Source organism: Cyprinus carpio, chromosome B16, assembly GCF_018340385.1.
Source record: "Cyprinus carpio isolate SPL01 chromosome B16, ASM1834038v1, whole genome shotgun sequence".
In the NCBI taxonomy this organism is placed as follows: Eukaryota; Metazoa; Chordata; class Actinopteri; order Cypriniformes; family Cyprinidae; genus Cyprinus; species Cyprinus carpio.
Genome location: NC_056612.1, coordinates 12,197,753 through 12,220,826, shown reverse-complemented (window position 1 = coordinate 12,220,826; position 23,074 = coordinate 12,197,753). Strand labels below are relative to the sequence as shown.

The 23,074-nt window shown below is 36.4% G+C and overlaps 1 protein-coding gene across 5 annotated transcripts in view; it reads left to right on the top strand.

Annotated features, from left to right (window-relative positions):
• The window catches only part of fhod3b (formin homology 2 domain containing 3b), a 167,888-nt gene that overhangs the window by 119,306 nt on the left and 25,508 nt on the right, over nt 1–23,074 (top strand). For 2 of the 5 annotated variants that reach the window (XM_042740799.1, XM_042740798.1), the window contains exons 6-11: nt 12,299–12,393; nt 14,735–14,846; nt 16,051–16,145; nt 16,266–16,409; nt 16,564–16,805; nt 21,192–21,260. In XM_042740799.1, coding sequence (XP_042596733.1) covers nt 12,299–12,393; nt 14,735–14,846; nt 16,051–16,145; nt 16,266–16,409; nt 16,564–16,805; nt 21,192–21,260 — 757 coding nt within the window. Of the gene's footprint in view, nt 1–12,298; nt 12,394–14,734; nt 14,847–16,050; nt 16,146–16,265; nt 16,410–16,563; nt 16,806–21,191; nt 21,261–21,440; nt 21,846–23,074 lie in introns of all 5 variants that reach the window. The other 3 variants (XM_042740801.1, XM_042740800.1, XM_042740797.1) reach the window with 2 other exon arrangements.

The following is a 23,074-nucleotide window of genomic DNA, read 5'->3' as shown; positions in this document are numbered from 1 at the left end:
TACAGTTTAAGATTACTGTTTTATATTTGAATCTGTATTGAATCTTAAAAACTGGAGTCCCCTTTCATTGTAATTGCATAAGAAAAAAAGATCAATACATTTTTCAAATGCCTATTAGTCTCTTTAGAACAGTCTTCCCAAAGGGTTCAAAGTATCCTTTCTTGTCTTATCGAAACATAAACCTCCCAAAAAAAACATCCTGGGTTCTTTCTTTTCACTTTTTCGTCCGCCTTTGCGGTTAAGATGCCGTTAGCGTGAATCGATAGGAAAATAACCAGAGCATCAAAGCAGAAACAGTCTTTAGTCATTAAAGACTTCCGCCGTGTGTATATTATTGTGATGAATAACATGGGTCAAGTTCATTTCTGTATAAATTGTTTACCAGAAATGCCTTCTATTTTTACCATTAGATTTAATTACACATAAGCTCTTGCCAAGCATGAGCAACACAGGAAAGCTGTGTAGAGTCACAATAAATAAGACTTCCTCTCTTATCCTTTTGTTTTCTTTCAACATGAGTTTGTTCTAATGATCCCGTGAAGCCATTAACTTCCTGATTTGATGAAAGAGAGCGTGGTGATTGGAAACATACATCTGGAACAGGAGGGCATATGACACTCTCTGGACTGTGTGTGGCAGCAGCTCTTTTGTTAGCATCTGTTGGAGTCTGTTTACTCTGTAGGGAACACTGTGGATGGCTGCGGCTAAATCAGTGTGACTTTAGATCCAGAGCCTCTGTCACAGCTATGAAGTTTAGCCTCAGTTAGGCTTTGTTTCAGCCCCACCTGACTGACCTACATTCTGACGGACCTGCTCCAAACGGACCCACACCACGTGCCTGAAAGTTTCCTTAACGTTGCAAAACACAGTGTTAGCATATGTGCTAAATTTTCCTTAACATCAGGCCCACACAGAATCTATGCACGCAGAATCATTGTTTTTGTTAAATTTTGGCTAATTTGATTATTCTGCTGTTTAGTACATCTTACCATGGTTTTTCAAGAATGTCTGACCTAAATGAGCTCAAAAAAGTAAACTCTGCAGAATCCGGTTGCGCCTCTTTAACATTCACATCATTTTAAGAAAACTTTTTCCCTCAGTTTTATAGAAAATGATTTGTGGTGATTGATAATTACAACTTGCTAGTTTAGTTGTCTGAGGAAACCCAAATATTTCCATTCGCATGCTCTTCAATACAGACTTTAATCTCCTGGCTGGCAGCAACACGCAAGAAAACATGAAGTGAAGCTCCTTTTCAACAGATGTTGTTCTGTTTTCTCCCTCAGCTGCTTTCTGGGCCAGACATACAACGGTTTTTGAGCCAGCGATTCATAGCAGCCCATTGGAGATTCCCTGTATAGTTCAGCTCAGAGGTTTTGATAGTGATCACTAGCTACACAATCTGCTTGCCAGTAACAATGGCCAATCATTGTCTTGTACTGGTAGAGCAAGCAAGTGATGGTGGTTGGTGGTTTTTTGCTACCTTGTTTTAAGGGTCAATGTCATGAAATACGTTTGGTCTGAATCTGTTAGTTCCTGGACATGTCCTGACTGGGATTTCTACAGTAAATTGCCCAAAATGTTGAGGTTTTGGATTTGTTTTTCTATTGTTTTCTTACTTGCTGTGAAGGTCTTGACTGAAAAGTAGTCTGACCAATAGCATGCGTGCATTGTACATAAATGACCAATCATCTACTGTCAAAGCAATGCAAAGTTTGAGGATTGTAGAGAGCATGTCAATACTTGGGAAAAATATCCAAAACCCAGACATATAGGAAATTTAGAAATTCCAGCCATGACATGTCTGTGAAAAAGAGGATGTGCGTATGGTCAACCTAGTTCCAAAATATAATAAAATGTAATTCACATTTACAGTGACTTGAAAATACCTACTCTATGACTGAACTAATGATTCAGTTTCTCAATGAAAATTCCTTCTTTTCTTCTTTTTAAATCATACCCACAATTTAATCTGTTCCCTCAATTGAGGTAATTGTGGCCACACTGTACTAACTCCATTCCCTTCTTTTAGTTAAATCTCGGCCACAATTTAACTTAATTGTGGGAACAAATCCTTAATTCATAGCATAGTTTTTTTCCCCTTCATGTGCATGTCTTATGAAGTAAGTTAAAAAATAAATATAAAAACCTTGGAAAATGCATTTTTATGAAACTACAATCACGCTGAGATGTGGAAGATAAAGTGCTCGTTTGCGGTTGTAGATGTGTAACGAGTGACACAACAAAACCAGAATGTTCACATTATAATCAACAAGTTTCTAGACGCAGTGTAAATAAAACATTTATTGTGCCCTGTAGAAAGCGACATGATTGTAAACAGTCGCATGAGTGGCAGTTTGAGTGATTATAACGAAACGGGAGTGTTCTAATATTGTCGCATTGTTCACTTTCTGCGTATAATTTATTCAGGATTTGAATAACAGTTTTGTTTTCCATGCTGCTGTTTTTCACGCTTAACTGCACAAGCTTGTAACTCGACAGTTTTTTCACCTTGTTTTGATTGACAGGATATACTCGGCCCTAATCATTGCCGTTTTCGATTGACTGATGCATTACTAGTCTACACACATCGTAACGCAATATACATATAAACCATATACTGTTTTGCATACATTTAGATTTCAAATTTAGCCTGTTTTTCACCATGTGCAGGTGTTAAAGCAGAAGAATGTGGTGTTTCCTGCCCTCTGATTTTTAGCACCACGAGGACTTGGCTATGCTAAAAACACGCTAACACTTTGGCCTTCGTCAGATGTCTCACGTTTCTCATCTTTCCCACTGTAGGCCACAGATATAAGGTCTCGGAGGTGTAGTAATAAGTACATATTACCACTTTGAAGCCAATAATTTGAACCTTGACCCCACTCGTGTTTAGATACATTTGTTTGCACGTATGCGTCCTTGGCTACAATTGTACATTTGTGCGTGTGCATAAATCACAAAGAGAGCACTTGGCTCTTGTCCATAACATGAAGTCAGCCACTGTATCGAAGATCAATCTATCATTGGAATGATTCAGGGCGAGAATATAAAGCTTGATTTATGGCAGCAAACCATTTGGAGTTGTCCATGTTAGCGCTGAACTATATCACTAATGACTAATAGACACTGCAACCTTTTACAGAGTGCAGTTTCATCATATGGCGTGCGACACGAAGCATCGTAAGCATCCTCTGTAGTGTCGTAACGATTCACCACGGCTCATCCTTCAGCAGTTTAATGCTCCTGCAGATTTCCAGCGTTTTGTGTTTATTTGGAATTGCAACAAACTAGTCAGATTTTGTTCTTATTGCTGATTGCTTTGTTTTTCCATTTTATTAAGTGTGCCAAAGCATAATCATCCACAAAAACAGTCCAAGAAATATGGCTCATGTTTCGATCACTTCTTTAAAAAAAAAACAAAATCATTGGTGTATGGGACTCCAGGAGGAGTCAAAGAGGCAAATATACTGTGTGTTTACACTGAATTGTTTGTTTCTCATAATTGTTAGTTTATTTCTTGTAATTGCGACATTATTTCTAGCAATTGAGATTTATTTCTTAAAATTCCTACTTTACTTTTCACAGTTGTGACTTTATTTCTCATAACTTCTATTTTAGTTTTCGTAACTTTACATTTCAGATTTGACACAACTGTGACCATTTCTTGCAATTGCTACTTATTTCTTGTAAAATTCAACTTAACATCTCAGCTATGACTTTATTTCTCAAAAACTGACTTTATTTCATGCAAAATATAACTTTACATCTCAGCTATGACTTTATTTCTCACAACTGTAACTTTATTTCATGCATTTACGACATTATTTCTAATAAAATTAAACTTAAAATCTCAGCCATTACTTTTGGTTGAGACTTATGTACATCTCAACCTTGACTTTATTTCCTTAAAATTGTGACTTTGTTTCTCGTAATTGCTACTTTATTTATCATACAATTCAACTTTCTATCAACTCAACTGTAACTTTTATCTCTTACAATTGTGAATCTACACAATACATAATTGTGACCTTTTTAAAGACATTTTGTTTACATCACACACTATGCACAGGTGCACATAAATTTAAATCAGAGGTTTGGAGAACTTTGGGTTTGTTTACTTAAAGAAGTATGCCTGATTGAATCAGTGTCCCCTTGATTTACCAACTAGCTGTGACCGGGCAAAGGCAGTACCACAAGAACAGGACACAAGTGCTTTGCACAGGGTTCGGCTGATTGCGTAATGATGAGATCCTGCTGAATTTACTACATCCAGAAACTGCTCCTAATGGAAATTTAATGGGCACCGGTAATAAAGCTGTCTCATTAGGAAACAGGGAGGTTAAATCAAAAGGCAATCAGACAAGAAAGGAAGTCAGAATAAGTCAAAGCTTACAGGAAAAAGTTCTTCGTCATCAGTTTGCCCCAAAAGCACAACCAGTCTGCAATGTCCGGTAGGGGAGGAAACCCACATTATTTCTCTAAGGAAACATTTGCAGTGTGTTTCTACTTTGTGGTTTAACAAAAGAAATATACCTAACTTTAACTGCACCGATAACTGCGCCAGACTTTGTTTCGCTGGATTAAGAAATGTGTTGAGTGCACTAAAAGTTCCCTTGTTTGTTGTGGAGAGCAAGACCTTGATAGAAGGCCTGTAGCCCTATGAAAATAAATGTAGCACGTTGATAGACAGGTCCAATTTTTGGCTGACCCAGTTCTAGGGTAAATTTAAAATGTAAATGAAACAAATGAGGGGTGCAGAAGAAAAGACCATGAGGAGTTAGAAAGAGACAACAGATTGTTGCCAAGTTCTGGCCACTGCGCATTAAATCTGGGATTGGGTGGCGGTAAATAATGGTTAAGAATGTGGACAGAGAGTATAAAAGTCTTGGGAATCAGACAGCGGATCCTCAAATATGGAGCTGGTCATGATTGAAGGATTAAAGAGGACTTTAGAAAGCCAGATTTTAACCTTTACTTCCATCTATCCACAATAATCACTTTACACCTGTGATCAGAATGCTTGCACGCCATCTGAGCTGTGAAATGCTCCTGACAGCAGCCACATCTCAAGGCAGCGTCCCACTAGTTGACAACCATTTTTTGGCAGGGAATGTCACACCTGCTGTCTGTTTTTGCTGTACCTCTCCCATTGAAGGTCTGTCATACTCAACTGCTATTTGTCTTCTTGATATTTGTCTTCTATGTGCATTTGTACCTCAGTCATTAACAAAAATTAGTTTCCCTAAAATACAAATCTCTTATCTTGTCCTTAAAAGAAACAGTCAAAAGCATTACGCACACTACAGTATGAAAGTTTGGGGTTTTTAAAAGAAGTTATTTGATCAAAAATATTTCAGCGTCACATGATCCCTCAGAAATAAATAAATATCTTATTTCTCTTAAGAGACCTAAAATCTTTGAATGGGACTGTATATCCTTCACGGATTCTAGCAATTCCAAAATGCCATGCTGTTAGCTACATGGATTTTTTTTTTTAAATTGCGGATGAAGTTGAGGGAATATTACCTTATTTTATTCAATTCTAACCCTAATATTTTAGCCAATATTCATGTTAATGATAATGATCTGTTTTTATTTGGGTATGCTTTTTAATGCCAATCAACAGCATTTGTGGAATAATGTTTTGTGGAATGTACATTTTCTTAAAAAACAGATAAAAGATCAAGGTCACTGTGAAGCATTTACGATATAAGTAAATGGGACTGAGTTTAGAGGATTTAAAAGCAGAAACGTGAAACTTGTTTATGTTATTTTATAAGTTGTTTATGGTATTTTATGTGTTATATTGTTTTGATAGATGTGATTTTCCGTTTTGTGGCTATACTACTGAAATAGTAAGTTTTGGCCTCATTAACTTCCATTGTAAATGTTTCACTGTAACCCAGTTTTTTGGGTTAGAGAAGGAAAAGTCCAAATTCATTTTGCAGTAACCAACATTATGCCAAAAGGGCTGTTAATTAAGCTTGCGAAATGCTGGCTCCCAACAAATGGAAAACAAGCAAAATGTTTTACAGTTAAATTTAGTGACAATAGCATTGCAGAAGTTTCACACTTGACCTTTAAACGTCCTATCCAAACATATCTTTTAGATGCGAATCGACTTGATTTAGCTCCCATTAGCCCCAACTTAAAGCTCCTTCACTGTCCTTCAGTGCCGGTGTGCTAGAGCGATACTGTCGGGAGATTTCTGGAATGTTCTGGTCCATGAAGCATATGAAGAGCAGCTCATTATATCTCTCACCTGTCTCTCAGCAGCTCTCTCACTGAACGCCCTGGCTGTCTGTCTGCAGGGTCGATCCGGTCTTTACAAAAAATCTGTGATGTGCTTCATTACAAAATGTGCTTGTACAATGCTCTGAAAGGATGGAGACACTGCAGCACCCCATGAACAAGCAACTATATGCAAGGTCTTCCTGCAGATGGATTTTATGTCCCCATGAAACAATTATGTTATCAACTTTCATGCCCATGATTTTTCATGCATGGATGTACCCTAAAATTAACAATTATCAAGTGCCAAATGCGAGCAAAAATCAATCTCGGCAAGTTTGTGAAACAACGTCCAAGAGCACAATATGTTTTAGCACAATTATCAAATCACAGAAGTCTGCAATGTAATTATATAAATATATAATCTGATGCACTGCATGTTTGATAGTGAAGTACAGCACTGTGATCCTTTGCATTTAAAAAATGCAGTATGCTTCAAACATTTTCCCAAGTTTGTAATAATATTAGGATTGTAATTGTAGTGTTGTCATATAATAATTATAATTAAAATGATTAAAAAATACTTTACATTTCAGTATATTAATTTATATTTATTTATTAATTAGTTTAATTTTTAGAATCTATTTAAATAATAATAATAATAATAATAATAATAATAATAATAATAATAATAATAATAATAAAGCATTATTATTAATTACAAATAGGTGTGTCTTAGTACCAAAGAATTTTGAAATAAAGTTTATATATAAGGTATTTTATATATATATATATATATATATATATATATATATATATATATATATATATATATATATATATATATATATATATATATATATATTTTTTTTTTTTTTTTTTTTTTTTTTTTTTTTTTTTTTTAATTAGCAATTTTGAGTATTAGTTTATACCAGTGCTGGGCAACGATTAAAATTCTGAATTGCGATTAATCATATGATTTTTTGCGATTAATCACATTGTTATGCACAAAATTCAAAAGTAGTGTATTGCGCACTTTTTCATTTAAAAATACTGCTATATGAACAACAGTGCAATAACATTTTGTTTGCAAACGTTTTTTGTGCTTTTTTTTTTACAGCAGTATTCATTTTACATATTAGCAGTCAAATATTTCTTGTAAATCTCAACTTAAACATTAATGTAATCAATTTAAATATAAAATCAAATGTCCAGAGCCTCGATCATAACATTATAACAGGCACCTTCCGAGTAGAGACCTGCATGGGCGAGTGCGGGTGCGAGCGGGTAGAGACTCTTGTGTGCGATGCGGGAGATGGGTATACTTACACTAGGCAATCATAACTGTGCCCGAGCGCATTTGACAACCAAAGCCCAGTTCGTTGGACTAGTGTGATCGCACCGTACCTCGCTCGGGTGTGGTTCGTTTTGCTGTCCCTGGCTCGTTTGGAAGAATTGGGCCAGAGCACGGTTCATTTGGGATCGGGCGTGGTACACATGTAGTGTAAACGCAGAACTTCTGAGCGGTGATTGATCTGTAAAGTAATATAGTGAGAGGGCCATGTGTTACAGTGTCCCAAATGACTCTAAATAATAAACCACAAAGTTAACAAAACGATGAACTCCACTGTGCTGAGCGAGAGCGCTTCTCTGCTGTCTTTACGTGCTATCGGAAACATACTATTCCCCACTTAATTATGAAGTTGTTTATTATGAGCATGCTCTTTTCAGTTAAAAATAACAGTGAACAATGGTTTGTGAATGTTGATGCTTAGCCTAAATAATTTTATCGGGAGCGTTCATGTGAGAGCTGCTGCAGTCTTAGGCCCACCCCAAATGCTCTCATTTGTTGAGACGCGTGATGACACCCAACCCAAGCCAGTACTGATCAACATCCCACCCCTCTGGATGTGTATTCAGAGATTCTTTTATGTCTCTCACTCCAGTCCACCCTGTTACATTAGTGCTAGTTGCACTTAAAAATTTTAAGCATATGCCCTAAATCACATGACTTGGTGGAAGTGACATGATTTCCTACAAAAACAAGTCTTTTTTTTTCAAAGACTTAATCTGAAGACTTCGAAGAAGCAGTCTATCAAAATTCTTCCTAAATGTGAGTTTTCAATAGTATGTTTTTCTGTCCTAGCTAGTAATAAGCTTCTTTAGCGTAAAATATCCACCCTGTTACACATTGCAAAAATATCATGTAACCAAATTTCCTGTAGGCCACAAGTAAAATATGTGGTCGGGATTATTTTGTCCTATAGCATGAGCTTGAGAAGTGTGTTTTCCTGTTAGACAGGTGTATTCACCCTCGGATAAGAAAATAATTATTGATATTTTTACCCTTTTTTAGCAAACCTGCTTAGTACAAAATCCACCAAACTGTGGAAATGACCCTGCATGTCATTCCGGTAGTCTTGCAACTGTGCGCGAATAGAAAAAACGCATGTGGAATGTTGTCACTGACATGTTTTGAGTAATTAGCCTTGATTGATAAAAGATGAAGAGTCAGTCCAGCAGCCAGCAGCCACACACACCAGACGGCTGCACCTGGGAATCTTGGCCTGCGTGTGGTGCATTCATAACTCCTCATTCTCCCATGTGGAGTCGCACTAGACAGAGTTCAGCCTGGTCACCGCTCTGCTCTCCTTCAGTCTCTCTCTCTCTCTCTCTCTTCCTCGCTATGGGAATCTGGCAGCATTTGTCCTGCAGGCTCTGCTCCAGCTAAGAGGAATCATTTCAGGTACAATCCGGAGCTGTATGCTGCAGATGGTGCCAGGAAACAGTAAGGTTTAGCAGTGTTGCTAAATGGGTTTTAGTGTCACAGTTGGGTCAGGAGATATAAATGAACTTTTTTCATTAAAGCCAGACCAAAACGAAATCCTTTTTTAGCTTTGGATGAACTGAGACAGTATGAGGAGGAGCAGACAAGCCACTCGTAGAAAAACTGGGAAATTGTGACTTTCAGTAAGTGTTGTATTTCGGTTAAAGAGGCTAAATATTTTGGGGCAATATTAATTGTCCAAAGTTGCACCATCCTGACGTTGTTATTATAAAGAAAACGTGTAATATTTAAGTTATACATATATTTAAGTATATATATATATATATATATATATGTATATATTCAATTCTGATTGGCTGGCAGGTATATATTGAAACCGTTTAATGCATAGGTAGTTCCAAGTCAGTTTAATCACCGTTCTATATTAGTGCACTGCTTTATTTGATGCACACAAGCAGAAACTTGTTGTCAGTGCTGCCACATGAATTAATAAAATTGCCTTGATTTTTTTAAATTTATTATTTATTCATTTGGCAAATGCTTTTCTCCAAAGCAACTTACAGTTGAGGAAAACAACAAGTGATTTATCATAAGATGGCAATAAACACGACCAGTGACTGTAATACAAGTTTTTAGTCGTTTAGATACTATTGTTGTCAGATTTGATTGCTGATTTGAAGTTGTATAAAGAAAATGCAGTGTGTATGAGCATGTGGAGGCAGTTTGAACTCTGTATTAAAGCCTGTGTCCATGTATACACATGTAGTCATGCTTTAGGTATGCTATTTATCAAACAACCTCGTTGTGTGAGTATAGAGTCCAGTAGGGCTCATCTTTCTTTCAGCGATCTGGAATGAAGAGAGTGTGTCAAGTCTCAAGTCAAGCAGCATTTTGATCCTTAAATGCCCATCTATCTATCTATCTATCTATCTATCTATCTATCTATCTATCTATCTATCTATATTTTTTTATTTTTTTTTTTTTTTTTTTTTTTTTTTTTTTTTGTCTGTCTGTCTGTCTGTCTGTCTGTCTGTCTGTCTGTCTGTCTATCCATCCATCCATCCATCCATCCATCCATCCATCCATAGTAGCAAGTCAGGAATTTTTCATAGAGTGCATGTATGATTGCAGATTTGCCTAAATACATTGGAGCCATACATTTTTCTAGGGGTGAACTACAGCTCAGAAAGTCACATTGACCTTCAACTCTTGTTGCTTGTGTCTTTGTCAGAGCTCTCAGTTTTATTTCTTCCTCCAGCCTTTTCTGTCAAATGGAAGCTCTGTGATTTTAGTGGCCTCCTATGGAGTTCCCTGAGCTCTTGTTATGACCCGCTTTATGTGTCCTGCAACAAATAGAAGTCATGTTACGTTTGGGTGGATCAGCCTGCTCAAATGTTTTCCCCACTGCACTGCCACACAGGCTGAGATTTCAGGCTTCAAGAACAATATTTAAACTGCTCTATGTGTGCGTGTGAAGCTGTTTGTTATGACTCCTGCCTGTCCATGGAGACTCTCAGCTTGAAAATATGCTACCATCCCCTCTTCGGAAGTTCCGACTTTTAAAGTTTGGAAATTGTAATTATGATGTGCATTCAAGTCATTTTGGATCAAATGGATGCATGGGTAATGTCACTTGACCAAGACAGAAAGCAGTTTTTGTGCTAGTGTAATGAAAAGAAGAGCATAAATGCTATGTTTTTTATTAAACCTGTCACCCCATAAAGTTATTAATTCATTAATTCTTAAATGAAGTGACATTAATTTAGTAGCATTAACAGCAAATGTCTACATTGGGGTTTTCATCATGTTGCAAAATGTAAACGTGTTTAGTGTAAAACTATACAAACACTCAAGTTTGTCTGGGAAAATGATGATCAACAGTTAAAGTAGGCTTGCTTGGTGATGCTTGCTTCCACCATCATTATTTAATTCCAGAACTCTTATGTTGTGATTTAATGCAACTTGAATGCATTAACCTATAAATGTGGTTTTGTGTTGGTGTGTTTGTGTGAAGTCTCAAAGTGTAACAGTTCAGTTGTTTATTTGAGAACGGTTCACCTGTTACAGCTTATATCTTCCAGGGAGCATGTGAGTTAGTGTGTGTGTGTGTGTGTATGATACAATAACTCTTTGCAGCAGAGATGTGATTCAGACAGCTCCAGATGGATCTCATTGACACTCTTCTCTTTGATCAGAGCGAAATCCTGCTCTTCACATATAGAGGACTATCCGTTTGTACTCTGATTGCTTTAAACTTTGGACACATATGTGAGGGTTCATTGGTGTGTGAAGCAGTTTCTTTATGGTTCAGGCTCTTTCATGACACTTCCCTCGCCAGAAGACCTCCCCTGAGTTGCTAAGGAGAGCCAATGATGTTTTATGAAGACAGTGGAAACACTGACCACACTGCTGTATCACTGCTATGCACATGCAAACACACACACACACACATGCTCATGCACATCAGTGGAACAAGACAATTTTGCTTCATTGTTGCGTATAAGTGAAAATCAATCATCTTTAAAGCACACAGTTTTGCTTAAGGAATATTAAATGCTAAAACCTTTAAGAACTTATACTTTCTAAATTTTCTTGTGCAATAAAAGGACTATCCAATGGTGAGGTGGGCCAGAGGTTGAATGCATGCTCCTGGGTTCAAATCCCATGCTAACACGCATGAATTTATCATTTTGTAATGAAATACAGTTTTAATTCTAATCCAGTAGATGTAATTGATTAACTTGGCTTCAAAGCAGTGCTCTATGTATTGTGTCCCTGTGGCTCAAACATTATAACATGGCACTACCAACAGCAAGGTCATGGGTTCAATTCCCAAGGAATGCTTGAGCTGATAAAATGTCTTGAATGCAATATGGTTTAATGTGTTGGCCAAATCCATAAATTATAAAAAATTACTTACAAAACCTGTTACCTATAACCTATTACCTATTGCAACAAATGAATAAAACATGGAAAACAATCCTTCAAGACAGTCAGAGCAATAATTCAACTTTTTTTAATTTCAATAAAAAAGTTATTTTATTAAAATAATATTACATTATTATTTTATTTAAAAAAATGATTGAAAGATAATTTAATATTGTTTTTAGATTTTTTATCTGTATTTTTATAGGGGTTTGAACACTGGAATCCAAGCTATAACAAAATACTTGAATATTGAAGAGTTTTGGTAGTGGGGTTGTCAGACTTGTCATGCTTGTCAAACTGCTGGGATGTAAATATATTTATATATTTCTCTCTCCTTCTCTCTTTTAGCTCTTGGACAAATCATGCTGTATGTGGATGGAATGAATGGGCTTATCAGACACAATGAAACTGTACAGTGGCTTTACACACTGGTCGGATCAAAGGTAAAATATATTTCACTATGAAAAGTATCAATGAGTGTGTGTATTTCACTTTGTGATTTTTCCTGCTTCCTAGTGGGTCAAGTGATACATGATATATCGGTACCATATTGGTTATCAGTTATTTTCAATGTTTTGTTTGTTTGTTTGTTTGTTTTATCAGCAAGGGTTGATACATATATCAGCTGAAATTAAATATTTAATTGTTCTAACTTAAAGTTAATGTAAAAACATTAATCATTTAATAACACCATTAAATGTCATTTTTTAAGCAAACCTCAAAAGGAATATGCATTTTTCACACAGATTATCATGTTGTGGTGCCTAAATTCACTTGTACAGTAAAACAGCTGATTTTAGTTTTTGGTGTTTCACTCCAAAAGCTCACTTGAAAATAATTGGCTTATTGGTACCGGCCAGAATTTCAATCATATTGGTGCGTCCTTACTTAAAATGCTTGATGTATATAATAGCATGAATTATATGAATACATTTCATATAAAAATAAAATGCAAATAACACAATTTTGACAGACTGTTCAGTTTTATTCAGCCTATGTCATGGGTATAATTTTGCGTGTCGCTGGGCCTATGCACTTCAATGTAATGTTAATACAATGGTTTTAAAATCTAGTCTTAAAGCAAAAGTAAATGAGAAACTCTTGCTTTGAATATCCAGCTCTATTATTTTGTTCAGAGGTAATGAATTCAATAAGGCCCGAAAGGTACTGTTTCTTGTATTCATGTTCTTTTTGCCAATGTTTGCAAATGTTTTAAGTTAGGGCAGCCTCCAGGTGTGCCAACTTGAACAATACTCATAGGGTGGCGTAGTTTTGCACGCAGTGTTCATGACTGACTTTCCTGTTTTTTCCCTGTATTTATGTTCTTTTAAGCCAATGTTTGTAAAGCATGCTTTAACTCAGCAGGGCAGCTTCCAGGTGTGCCAGCACACAGAGTGTGGCACGGTTTTGCACTATTTCAAATGTTCTGATCTGATTTCCTCTCTCAGTCCTTTCCAGCCCTCTAGTGGCAATATGAGCACATATGATGAGGACACATGGATGTGTGTGTGTGTGTGTGTGTGTGTGTGTGTGTGTGTGTGTGTGTGTGTGTGTGTGTGTGTGCGTGTGTGTGCGTGTGTGTGCGTGTGTGTGTGTGTTAGAGGTCAGATGTGAATGGATGTTTTTTGATCACCACATCAGCAGATATTATTATGCAGCTCTGTGCTGAATGCAGCCATGTTTAAATGCATTTCTTCTTCTCTCTCTTTCTTTTATATGGCACATACAGTATGAAAGATGCAGTATGGTTTGAAAGAGCAGCTCTTACTTTATTAAACACAGATCTGTTTCTCGTTTCTCCTCCCTTTCTCCACTCCATATACACGGTCACATGCTTGAACCTTTTTTTTTTTTTTTTTTTTGGTCTGTTGGATTTCCGCGGTTCTTCTCTTTTTGACAGTTTCCTTATCAGGGAAATACAGTGTCTCAATATTGTCATGTCTAATGCATTTAAGTAATCATGTATAATTTTGCAAAAGCAAAAATATATTTTTAAAATCATTTTTAAATCTGTAATTTTGTTTTCCTATAACAATATCTGAACTTAGATAATTACAAGATTACAAGAAAAACTGTATACACTAATAAAGCCTCTTTTTTTAGAAAATATATAACAAATTGAGTAAATTTTTAACCCTTTAACAAGTTATTTTAATTTTTAGCATTAACCTCACAAAATTGTGTTAGATTTACTGTATGCTTAAAGCACATATAAATAAACAAATGAATGAATAAATGTATGAATAAATAAATAAATAATTATTGTGGGGTAAGAAAAATAAACATGACTAAATGTGTTTGGTTTTGTTTTGTTTTGTTTTGTTTTGTTTCAGTGGCACCACTATTTAATTGATGTTTATAGAAAATTATACTGGTTTACATAATGGGCATAAAGTTTCACAAAATACAGTATTATATCGAAAACTAAGATGTCTAAGGGGACTACAAATCCAGGAGAATAGAGAACAGACAGGAAAAAAGGCTTACAACACAGGCTACTTTTAACACAGGACATTTAAAGTAGCTCCTTCTCCTGTCAGTGTGCTGTCATGTGTCAGAAGCTGTTATCAATATCCTCCATGGTACCCCATTCAGGAAAATGTGTCAAGATATTCTCTGGCCATTTACACTCTTTAAATATTCAGTCAATTTAGTCTAGACAGTGCAAGATCATGTGTGAGCTGCAAAATAACATATTATTGGATGTAAGGGCAAATGTTATGATTAGTGTTTTGCTGTTATATAGAGATTGAATAGTGTTTCTTTGTGTGTACATGTGTGCAGTTCCGGTTGGTTGTTAAAACTGCTCTGAAGCTGCTGCTGGTTTTTGTGGAATACACCGAGACCAACGCACCTCTCCTCATCCAGGCCATCAACACTGTGGACACCAAGCAAGGTAATATATACACATTACAAAAACAAACACATACACGCTTATGAAATGTGAAATACTCTTGCAAAGTTGTCGCAGTGTCTCTGGAAATCCATTTTCAACTCTCAGTCTCTGTATTTGAGTCCAAGCTGAGCTATGGATGTTACTGTGTGTGTGGGGGACTGAAATGATAGAGAGAAACTCTCTTCTCTGATGAGGTTTGGTTACCTAGAAGAGAGAAAGCAACAAGAGGAGATGACAGTTAACAAATTGTTCTTGAAGCTTTTTAAGATATATTTAACAAAATTGCTCATATTATTGGCCCCTGCATTGGCAGTGAACAAAATTTGATAGCCTGCAGAGTAAATCAAGATTAATGGAATGAAAAAAAATAAAATAAAATGTTGATAGGACCAGAGCTACTAAGATAGGACAGCTAGAATGAAAGTTTAATACTGTTACATAAGAAGAGAGAACACTGTCTCTGGTCTCCCATTGAGAGACAGACAGGCAGGCAGATGAAGCAGAACGTCTCCTGCTATTAATCTACATATCAGACATTTTCTTCTCAAACTAATGCTGCTCATTTCTTGCTGAATCAGCCATATTTCAACTGATTTACTTCAAATACCGTTAGAAGTTTATTAAACCACAGTTCCTTTGAATTCAATGAATTTGTTTCAATACATCTCCAATTAGTTTTTTATTTCTTTTTTTAAGACAGCTTTTGTCTGGCAAATCAAAGCCACGTGGCACAAGACTCAAAAAAACAAAACACATCGCAACAAAGCAAAACAAAACACACCAAAACAAAACACAAAACACAACGCCAAAACAAAACAAAACATGTTACATTTACATGTATTCATTTAGCAGACACTTTTATCCAAAGCGACTTACAACTGAGGAATACAAGAAGCGATTCATCATAAAGAGGCAAATAAACATACTGAAAGAAGTGCTCACAATACAAAGTTTAAAAACAAAACTTTTTTTGAAAACAAAACATAATACAAAAAAAAAAAAACATGAAACAGGAAATTATATCATATGTCATTACTGTTTCAAAACTAATAATTCCTTAAATTTCTTTTTTTTTATTACAATAAAATGCCATGTGGTGATATTTATAAATGAATGATTAATGATATTTGTATATATCTGCATAAATTTTACCTTAAAAAATTAATACTGACCCTCATTGACCCTTCTGTTTATGTGTATACAGACTGTAAGCCCTGGTCTAATGCCATGGAAATCTTGGATGAAAAAGATGGAATGGACACTGAGCTGTTGGTTTATGCCATGACCCTTATCAACAAGGTACCAGTACAGTATTATGTTTCAAAAATGCCACTCTTTTTGCTCACTCTCAGTCACATGGGGTTATATATAAAGTTACATTAGTACTTTTATTCTCATGTATCTGTGGTATTCCTGCAGACATTAGCTGGTCTTCCTGACCAGGACACGTTCTATGATGTGGTTGACAGTCTGGAGGAGCAGGGCATGGAGGCTTTGGCCCAGAGACACATCAACAGGAAGGGCACAGATTTGGACCTAGTGGAACAGTTCAACATCTATGAGGTTAGCATGTGCTCAGTTTGCTTTTCAATTCAACTTTTTTTTTTTTTGCACCAAAACTAAAATGTATGAAGAATTGTATGAACCAAAAGTAATACTTGATATATAAAACCTTAATAAAGATGCAGTATTTGCTGTTTGCTGTGTTTATTCATAGTCAACCCTACGTCATGAAGACGGTGATGATGAAACTCAGCCTCCTCCATCCGGACACAAAAGTCGGCGTCGGGCCAGTGTAGGAGCCACACCTGAGAGGCGGGGTTTGGAACGTCGCCGCAGCCGAAGACATTCACTCCAAAATGGGAAAGGCCACACCTCTGCTCCTTCTTCCCCCTGTCACAGCCACACGCCCAACATCCTGCCCCTCAATGGCCAGAGGATAGACGATATCAGCGAAAGGTGAGAAGAGAGAAAAAGAGAGATAGAAGTTGACTTGAATAATTTATATTGTGTTTATATTACATTTATTTATGTACTGTGGAATAAGTATTATTTTTATTACTTATCAAAGTTTTTAATTTCTTCGAATAAGTTATTTTAAATAGCCAGTCAAATATGATACATAAGATTATATGCATTTACTTGAGAAGCAACTTTGTGTGTAATTATTTTTTCAAATAGTATATACACACAATATAAATAAAATGTTTACATTTTAAAGTTTTTATTTGTTTGTTTGTTTAAACAGTGTATTTATTTATTTAGACAGTTTAATTATTTAGACTATTTTAAACGGTTGACAAATAAAGTATCTACTAGATAATTTTGCATCTGAAGTAGATTTATCTTGTATGTGTAGATATTTTTACTGGACAACTAAACAATATACAGATTCTAAAAATGTTAAACTTAATGATATGACATTTTCAATTGCTCTCTTGCGACATCTATGAAAAAGTGAAAGTGAAACTCCTTACACTAAGCCATATTTTACCCTCCCCTGACCACATGTATTCATTTTCAGCCATAAAACACTATGTGTTGTTCAGGATGTACTGATTTTTAAAGAACAGGAAACAGTTTTATATTGGGTGTTCTATCACGTTACTTTTGACATGAGAGTTTTTAAGTCCCAAAAGAAGATGGAGAATTTAATAATGCTCCGAGGGAGAGACAGAGAGCACTTGCTAGTGTACAGACATTCATATTAATCATATGTACACAAGGGAGGTGGTGGGAACCTGTAAGGCTGAGAAGAAATAGGAAGTTACTGAAATATGAAGGTTTGAGCCATGCATACTTCTCAGGGCTGTAGCACAGCATGAGGTGCTCGATCTTGTCCTTGTATATTTTGTTGTAAACTATAATAATACAACTTAATCCGTATCCTTTGAATGTTTCAAAGGACAAAGGTAAACGCATAGATATCCAAACTGGGAATCACAGTAGTATATCAGCCACCGAAAAAGCTTCATATGGTTTTTCTCTCATCCAGCGAGCCGGTCGTAAGAAGGGACACGGTAAGGTCACATAAGGCGGTAGAGAGAGAGAAAGAGTACAGGCCCGTTCAGCCTCTCTCTGTTAGTGGAATTTTGAGGAGTCTGGGTGTATTCTAATTTACTCACCACTGTGTTAGATTGGCCATCACATTTGAGTAATTAGAACGGACTGTAAGTCCTGTAATCAAGAGTAGAGATCTAATCAGAAGTTCTTTGATGTTTAAGCATTATAAAATCCTTGTAAGAAGAAGAAAATGCAAGTATGCATAAAAATAAAATAATATAATATATTATAATATAATATAATGTAATATAATACAATAATATAAATACAGACATTGCAAGAAGAATGTGTTTTTAAGCCTCAAATTATATATAGTTCATAAATTGAAATTACCAATTATAATTTGTATAATATATATTGTATCATGTAATTATGTCCTATATTACTGATGTTCAAAAGTTGAGAAAATAAAAGAAATTCATATTTTTGTTTTGCAAGTGTGCATTAAATGAAATAAAATGTGACAGTAAAGACAAAATTGTTTCCACAAAAATAGTAAGCAGCACGTCTGTTTTCAACATTGGTATTAATAAGAAATATTTCATAAGCACCAGATCAGCATATTAGAATTATTTCTAAAGGGTCGTGTGACACTGAAGACTGGAGTAATGGCTGCTGATAATAATAATAATAATAATAATAATAATAATAATAATAATAATAATAATAATAATATTTTTTCTTTATTTTTCTTTTCTAATACAGTAATTTTGAATAAATGCAGCCTTGGTGAGCAAAAAACTACAAAATTGTACTGACCCCCAAAATTTTGGATGGTACATATGTTAAATGATAAAAAAATATATCTCATAAAAATGATCTTATTTTATACCTCCTCAAGTATATGTAGGTTGTTTTAAAGACATTTACATGTTTTTACTGGGAGGTGAAAACAAAATTGATTAAAATACTGATTAAAATATAGTAAAATATCTGAAAGTTCCTTCTTAAAATGTTTTGATATCCAGTATCTGTTAGTATCTGGTATAGCATATTATGTTCGTTATCTCAGCCATAATACTAAATAATTATGGACAAGCACCATCTTTAAACTGTAACTACTAGCAAAACTGTTGCTATGAACTTGTGCCTGTCTGAAAGCCGCTCAGTACCTGCAGTCAGATAGTGGCCAGAAACGCAAGAATATGTCTGAGACCCAGCAATACTCCTGTCACTGTCGCTTTATATCTCATGTCACTCTCCTCCTTTTGTTGAGCTGAACAGACTGCTTGTGCTTTCGATTATTGATGACAGGATCTGCTGTTAGTGATGTGCTTCATGGGTTATTTTTCTTTGAGTGGTTTGGTTGACAGATAGTTGAATTCATCTCAGTCAGTCATCTGATCCTGACGTCGGTTAGCTAACCCACCACAGGAAATTAGAAGGACCTTTGAAGTGCGGTGTTTTCCATATTAGTAATAAATACCAGTCTACTAGGAGATGGAGAGAGAGAGCGAGACCCTTGAGCAGTGAGGCACAGGACTTCTCCTCTTCCTCCCAAAGGTCTTAATCCTTTGCTGTATTGACTGTTGTGTTACTCAGTGGGTCCAAACTGGTGGGATTGTGACCCATCAGTTATTGTTCTGTTTTGACAATGGGAATTGTGATAAATTAAATATTTTGAAAGATTCAATACAATTACAATTTCCAAATGATCAATTTAAAATTATTTTTGCGAAATAAATTACTTTTCATGATCTTTTTAGTGGCGTCTGGCAGCATTTTTTTTATGTGTGCTTGATTCAGTAAAAAGAACTGAGTCATTAAATTTGACGAACATATTGATAACCTTACATATAAATAACCTGGCAAAGCAAGTAAACCATATTTTAATCAAAAAATCTGGTTATTTCCCAGAGGTTACATCAAAACAAAAACAACTATAAATTCTACTTAGAGTATTCCAATTGGTCTGTGAGTTGTGATGTTATTTTTTTATGACTTTATGTGGATAAATGAAAACCGTTTAATGCATTTAAATAACCACAGGAGTTGTTGTCTTATTAAGCATAATCAGCTTAAGAGCGTGCATGTAAATGCACTCACTGTATGCTTTTGATTGATGAAAAAAGATCAGCTCATAAAAGTCATTAGATCAGCAGTCAGAGGACACAAAGTTGGTTATTGCCTATTTCTTGGGGAAAAGGCTTATTAAAGCCAAACTTGATAGAAAATATTTAGTCAATATCCGACAAATTTTTGTGGTCCCATTTTCTGGCAACTATATAAACATTACCCAAATTCACCACTGACAAAGAGTTGATAATTGTTACTTGTGGAATCTAGATAATCATCTTGGAATCACGATTCCATAATTTCAGTCAAATAAATGCTATTTCCTATGTGTAACATACACTATGTATGTTATGTGACGACAAGAGAAAGCAATATAGATGTTGTGGGAAAAATGGATAAAACATAGCAGTCACTACAGCAATGGTTTGCTCCTCCTCCATGTTTATAGTTTACGGCCCAAAGTCATAAATGCAGTATCAAAATTATCTCTTGGGTTTCCCAGTCATAAATATGACTTGAGAGGTCATGTGTGTCCAATTTTCCTCTAGGACAGGGGTAGGCATGTTCAGACCTAGAGAGCTGCTGTCCTGCAGAGTCCTGCAAATCACACCCTAAACCCTGGCATCTTCCTCCGAGTCCACACTTTCATGACGTAATGCCAATTTGACTATTAGGTAGAGGTCTGCCACAGAGCTCACCTCAGTGCGCATCGAGGGCGCACATCGGCCTCAAAATGGGTGCTCTCTAACACCATTCTGAAAGCTAAAATGACAAATGGGACACCCTATGGACTTAACAGGACTTAACATGGACTTAACAGAAACGCACACGAGGCGCCCATTGTAAGTGTGCAAGACCACAAGTGCACTTGAAGTGTGCCATTTGAGACAGCACCAATGTCTTAAGGATTACTAAGGCTATAGGCAGGTGAGGGTTTTTTTCAGGGTTGGAGCTAAACTCTGCAGGACTGACCTTGCCTACCCCTGGTCTAGGAAATTAATATTTATGATTATTCCGATAGTGCTTTGAAGGCAGTATCCTTCACAGTGGTTTTCTGCATATTGTGCTGAAGTGACACGGAGTTTGACCAAGTAACATAACATGACTTTTCCTAAAAGTTTTGTGTTGTGATTACCTGTGTCATATTGTTTGCCATCAGAGCATGTGGTGAAGGTTCTTGTTCTTGTCCTCTCCTTTCATTTGTTCTTCCTGTCCTTTCTTTGCTCATCCCTCCTTCCAACCCTCAATCCCTCCTTTTCGTCACAGAGAGGAGGAAGAGGAAGAAAAGGATGAGGAGCTTCAGAAAACAGAGCTCTCTAGACAGGAATCTGAAAGGTATTTCAGCGGAATAGTATTTCAGGGTGTAGAGTCTTAGAGCTAGAAACCAGATTGTAGATCCTTATCCATTTTCTGATGCTATCTCTTCCCTGACTTGACTAACATAAATGTCTCCCAACATATCATGGTGTTCACCATCATTTACTAGATCTTTTGCTGTTATTTTGTTGTTCGTAGCTGGATGCCATCAACAGTAGATGAAGCTTCTAGCTTGTGTTTGCCTTTAAAGTGCATGGTCAACTTCATTCCCAATGCCGCTGATACAGACAATGAGGAAAACCTCCGGGACAGGTCTGGGATCAAGGTTATACGCAAGGCCCCAGTGTCCTCCCCTCCTTTTACCCCAGATTTTGGCCCCCCGATATCACCCAGACTGTCTTCTTGGGCTTCGGTCAGGTCCTTGGGGGCCCTCCCGTCCCGGGGTTCCTCTGTCAGCTCCTCAACCTCCACCTCCCCAAGCGAAGACCCCCTGTCCCCTGTCCTTCCTCTGCTCTCTTCCACACTTCTTCCTACTTGCCCAGTGGATTTGGACGAGGTGTCTGTGGGCACTCCGCAGGCTCGAGACCCAGACAAACACTGCAGGTAGTGCAGATAGATACAGTAGATTCTCGCCACTCACAGAATAAGTTCCATGCATGTGCAGATGGGCTCTGTTCCAAATCTTAGTGAGCTACTTGCGTAGTTAGGGATCATAGGCAATGATTCTGTTTTTCTGACACAAAATCTGTTCCAGCTGAGAGTAGGCAGGGAAATTTTGCCTGATTTTAAGGCAGCTTCTCAAGTACTCCATGGGGTTAATATAGTCACAAAATCTATCTATCTGTCTCTGTCTGTCTGTCCGTCCATCCATCCTTCTACAGTATCTGTCTATCATCCATCCATCCATGCATCCATCCATCCTGTGTGGTGTGCAATTGTCTGGTAACAGAGTTGCTGCCTATATAAAATGTTTCAAGTCATATTCTATTGGGCTCCTGTCTTGAAAAAAAGCTACCTATGTAGACAGTTGAGTTTGGAATAGAGCCATTTAAAGCTGCATGTCATATTCAGAGAATGACTTTCACTCTCACATACTGTAAGTCAAGCTATGAGATCCCTTAGAGATGAACTTAGGAAACCTGTTTTTACTGATTCAAGTCTCACAAATGCTACGACCACAGTATTTGTGAAACTTTCATCCTCTAATGTGAATGAAGTGTGGGATGGGATTTGCTTGATCTCTGGATCTCCTGTGAATGGCGAGGGTTTATTGTTTTGCCTGTTTCATCAAGCCCACCTCTGAAAAGGTTCAGACCCTCACCTAGTGGATCATCACCCTATCCCTTTGTATCTGCTTCCAAGAGAACACTGTAAAACGTCCTGTATCTTCCAAAAATTGCACCCTCATAAAAAGTGCTACGCTCACTGTGTCTTAACTTATGGTCATGTGCAATATGTGGCTTATCCTGTCTTATATATCAAATCTTTAGACCAATAAAAGAAGAAATGGATACCAGTATGATCAGAGCATGATAAATCATTATACTCTGTGGGCTTTATGTTGCTTCCTTTATATTTGATGGAATGCAAAAAGACAGATCGTTTTATAAACTAAAGTCTCCTTTTTTTCAATACACCAGCCACTGTAGTGCATTCCCTAAAGGATGCTAACTTTTACTGACATTTACAGCTCATCTGCCTTTCATTGGTGCATTGTACCACTACAAAGCCAAGAGAAGCCTGTAAATTAAGTCACATATAAAGAGGCAATTGTATTTCACCCTGAACAATGCCTGTATAGGGTCCACATTTCATGAGAATAAAGCTAAAAA